The 3973-nt window shown below is 47.0% G+C and overlaps 1 protein-coding gene across 1 annotated transcript; it reads right to left on the bottom strand.

Moving 5' to 3' along the window:
• Positions 1 to 2574: 2574 nt before the first annotated feature.
• On the bottom strand, positions 2575 to 3642 carry LOC104488998 (C-C chemokine receptor type 5-like). The gene has a single exon (XM_010131111.1). It carries the CDS (start codon positions 3640 to 3642, stop codon positions 2575 to 2577), a length of 1068 nt encoding a protein of 355 aa, XP_010129413.1.
• Positions 3643 to 3973: the final 331 nt, after the last annotated feature.

The raw sequence follows: 3973 nt of genomic DNA, 5'->3' as shown, positions 1-3973 counted from the left end.
CGGTGTTCTGAGAGGACAGCGCCAGAGGCGTCGCCGGGGTGGCGGCTGTTGGTGACATGAAGCCTCGCAGCACGGGCACATGATGGCACCACACGCTTAAGGACTGAAGGGAAGTGTGTGCACAAGCCCGCTGCAACTGTGGGCTCTTTGGTCACTAGGGTAGGTCCTGAACGCGCTGAGGGTTCTTTGGTGTGCTTGCTGGGTTTAAAGGCGCTTAGTCTGCAGGGTCAGTGAATTATGTGAGAGAGTGCTTTTGCCAGCTGTAAACCCAAACCCAAGCGTAGTGGCAACCAAACCAGCATCTTTACTACTAGACTGTTAGTGACAGGCAGTTGAGAACGCTGGAGTTATCCTGATGGCGCTGTGTTATTTGATGATGCTGGTAATTAGTCCCCTTGTAAAACCCTGAGCTTGTCCTGCCTCTCTTCCAGCATCATAGCAACCTGTCAGCAGGAGGAATTTCTCTTCTGCTTTCATTCTTCTTGGCTATTCTAAAAAAAAAAACTTGGTCAGTGTGCCCATGCATGTTTGGTTGTTGTACTTTGCTCCTGCAGCATTGGTCAAAACATGTGCCCTGCCTGGTGTCAAAGCCCTCCTGAGACAGTAACCTCTTAAAGACAAGGTGTGTCTTAAGGGCCAAATGGAAGTTCTTGTCAAGAGCAGAATAAAATATAAAAGTATTTTCATAAAGCTATTCTAGAAGGAAAAAAAGAAGCCAGCCTGCCTAGAAGTTACTACATGTATGTTCCAATGTCTTTTTAAAAATAAATGTATTTGTCACTTTATGCAGAAATTAGCCAGTTTCTGCTTGTACTGGTATAGTGACCTGTTCTAAAAGCACAACATCCAGAGGTAACCGATGCACAGGGCCTTATAAATGAGAGTGCAGCTGAAAACGCGCTCAGCTGGAAGGTGTGGTACCTCTGTTCTACTTCCCACGTGGATGTAGTCCAGATGTGGGGCTTAATATGACAGAACTGAATAACTTACAATGGGTGGTTTGCTAAGCAAAGATTTCCCGGGTTTGCTCCCTGCTTTCACAAGCAGTTGGCAATGTCAGACCTCTTGGGTGCTCTTTGAAAGGTTTGCTGCTTTGCAGACGTGATTGGGAAGGTGGTTGGAGGGGCTGGGGAACAGCACTTGGCCTGCTGGGTAAGAGCAGCAGTAACAGGCTCACTTCTCACTTCCTGTCACCAGAGTTGTCCCAACCCAGATGTTTTGAGGGAAATAAAGAAATGTCAGAAAGGACAAGTTGCCCTAAAGCAGTAAATAGTGTGACAATGGTATGATCTTAAGCACACAAGTATCCCCATGTTTGTTTCTGTTTTTTCGGTGTGTTCAAGTGCTTTGTGGGATCTGAGCTTTAATGGGGAAGCTCGTTCATATTTGACTGTTGGTCTTAGTAGTTACGGAAGCTTTTGCTCTCTGTGGAACTCCCAACTCATGGAAATAAACCACGTGATACCTGCTTCTAAACCAAAGAGATGCTCTATGCCCTTGGCTCTGTAGAACAGTGAATATTTTTGCTTATTCATATGTTTTGATGACTTAAATGTCTGTAATATGTGTCTATCTCTAAAAACATCTGGGTCAACCCTGTTCAGAACTCATTTTCACACCTCTAATGCTCGTGTGGTTTCACAGCCGTGACAGCCTTCATTTCATGTTTCACAGCTTTTCTCTTATGTAGGCTAGGAGAGTGGCAAGCAAAGTTGTTGCCCTAAAAAGCTAAAGCCCTGTTGACTTGTTGCCCACCTTTGGTCTAACCTGGTTAAAGCTCCATGTGCAATACTTTATTTTTACAATACAGTACATGCACTGATTTTCTGATCATTGATAGGTCACTTTATTAGCTTTCTAGTACAAATAGTATATAAACGAGGAGTGGGTTAAGAGAGCCTGCTGAGACACCAAACTCTCAGGTTAACTACACCTCGTAGTTAAAACTATTACGAGAAGGATCCAAGAGGCTGATACTCAACCAAGGAAATACCCCAGAGGAAAATACAGCAGAGGAAAAAGTACCGGAAGCAGATACAGCAGAGAACATACCCTGAAATATCTGTCTCTAAGGGTATAAAATTTTTCCGTACCAGTTGTAAAGATTCTATATCACATTGCTCAGTAATTTCACGTTATTTACAGAGATACACAACCAGGCTGGTTGTGAAGTTGAAGCGAGTGAGTTACCTTGTGTAAGGCACATCAGAGATGTTTCCAAAGAACCGATTTCTGACCTCTAGTTCACTTCAGATGCTCAGTTCAGGAGCCTGCTGGTTTAGCCCCGCAGTCTTTGGGGGAGATTGGGCCCTGAAATGCTAAACTGTGCTCTGCCTTCAGCAGAAAGGACAGTTTTCCTGTGCTGAGTCCCACGCTGGCACAGGTAGCTAATGTGATATGTCCTTTTGTTGACGTGCAAACACCCTGAAGGATGGGCAGGTCCCAGCTGTGGTAAACCCGTGGTCTGTGATCTCTGGCAGCTGCTGTAGAGCCAGTATCCAGGATGGATCCTGCAAACGTCCATCACAGGCTTGACTTCAGAAAAGTCAGTCCCACTTTTTCGCTCGGCACAACTCACAAGGCAGCAGAAACCTCCTGTTCTCCAGTGGACTGTGTGTAGGTGGAGCTCGCTCGTTCGGCAGTGTCAGTGTAGAAAACGGGGCAGTACTTGGAGAAGTGCGCTGCAATCTGCTTCCGGAAGAAGCTGCGGAGGTACTTTCTAAACTTTTCTCCAGCGAAGGCGTAAATTATGGGGTTGATGCAACAGTGGATCATTGAGATGGTTTCTGTCACTTGGGTCGCTATGTGCAGTTGTCCACTGCCTTCGCAAGTCATGATGGAAAATGTGCCTTGAAAATCACGCAGGAGAATGCAAATGTTGTATGGTGCCCAGAAAAAAAAGTAGACAATCATGATGATGAAAATAAGCCTGACTGCTTTATGTTTCTTCTCATTCCTGCACTGCAGCAATGTCTTTATAATTTGTGTGTAGCTGCAGATCATAATGAACATCGGAATAACAAGTCCCAAGATGTTCATCTTTAAGGTCAGGAATTGCTTCCATCCCTCTCTCTGGTCTGGTGGGTAATGAGCGCTGCAGGTGTAACGTGTGTGTTCCTTTTGAGCTCTGTGGAACACTATCCCCGGCACAGAGGCAAAAAGAGCAACCGCCCAGGTGACAACGCTGGTGAGGATGCCGTAGGTCACCGTCCTGGCTTTTAGAGCAAAGACGGCGTGCACGATGGCCAGGTACCTGTCGAGGGTCAGCAGGATGATGAAGAAGATGCCGCTGTAGAAGCCGAGCAGGTAGATGCCGGAGAGCATCCTGCACAGCGCCTCCCCAAAAATCCAGTCGTGAACGGCGTAGTAAGCCCAAAACGGGAGAGAGAATATAAACAGCAGGTCAGAAATTGCCAGGTTGAGCAGGTAGATGTCCGTCATACTCTTCAACCTCTTGTACTTCACCAGGATAAGGACGACGAGCAGGTTGCCCGTGAGGCCAAATATCACCACCAAAGAGTAGAGCGGTGGCAGGAGTTTTGCGGCAAAGTGCTTCTCCTCAGTTCCCATGCACGGCGCTGAATCGCTGTAGTCAAACTCTGTTGTCAGTGACCAGTCTAAGTCTGTGGTTTGGTTTTCCATGGTGGGTAGGTCTGGAAAGGAAGCAAAGGCTGTTAGAAGCGGAGGAAACTCCAGCGTGTTCCATCCCCCTCACTCCCAAGTTTGATGTCCTCACCTGGACTCCTTGCCTGTGACCTTTAAAGTGCAGGTCTGGGTCTCTCCTGAGTTGCCAGCTCCTGATGGAGATACTTCTGCTGCCCAGCGCAGATGACTCTGCCCGAAAAGGAGGAAGCTCTACTGGAGCAAAATCTGCACCTCGTAAGCAAAAAGAGGTGCTGCTTCTGCAAACCTGTTTCCAACCCTTTCCCAAGTTCTTCCTGAGTGGCTGTCAGCTCTTCCTAACAGTGTCCAG

The sequence above is a fragment of the Buceros rhinoceros genome, unplaced genomic scaffold (assembly GCF_000710305.1).
Source record: "Buceros rhinoceros silvestris isolate BGI_N320 unplaced genomic scaffold, ASM71030v1 scaffold15642, whole genome shotgun sequence".
NCBI classification, from domain to species: Eukaryota; Metazoa; Chordata; class Aves; order Bucerotiformes; family Bucerotidae; genus Buceros; species Buceros rhinoceros.
This window is presented reverse-complemented; position numbering and strand designations above follow the sequence as displayed.

Excerpts from the sequence above, each read along its gene's own strand:
- LOC104488998 (XM_010131111.1), bottom strand. The coding sequence starts at position 3,642 with ATGGAAAACCAAACCACAGACTTAGACTGGTCACTGACAACAGAGTTT.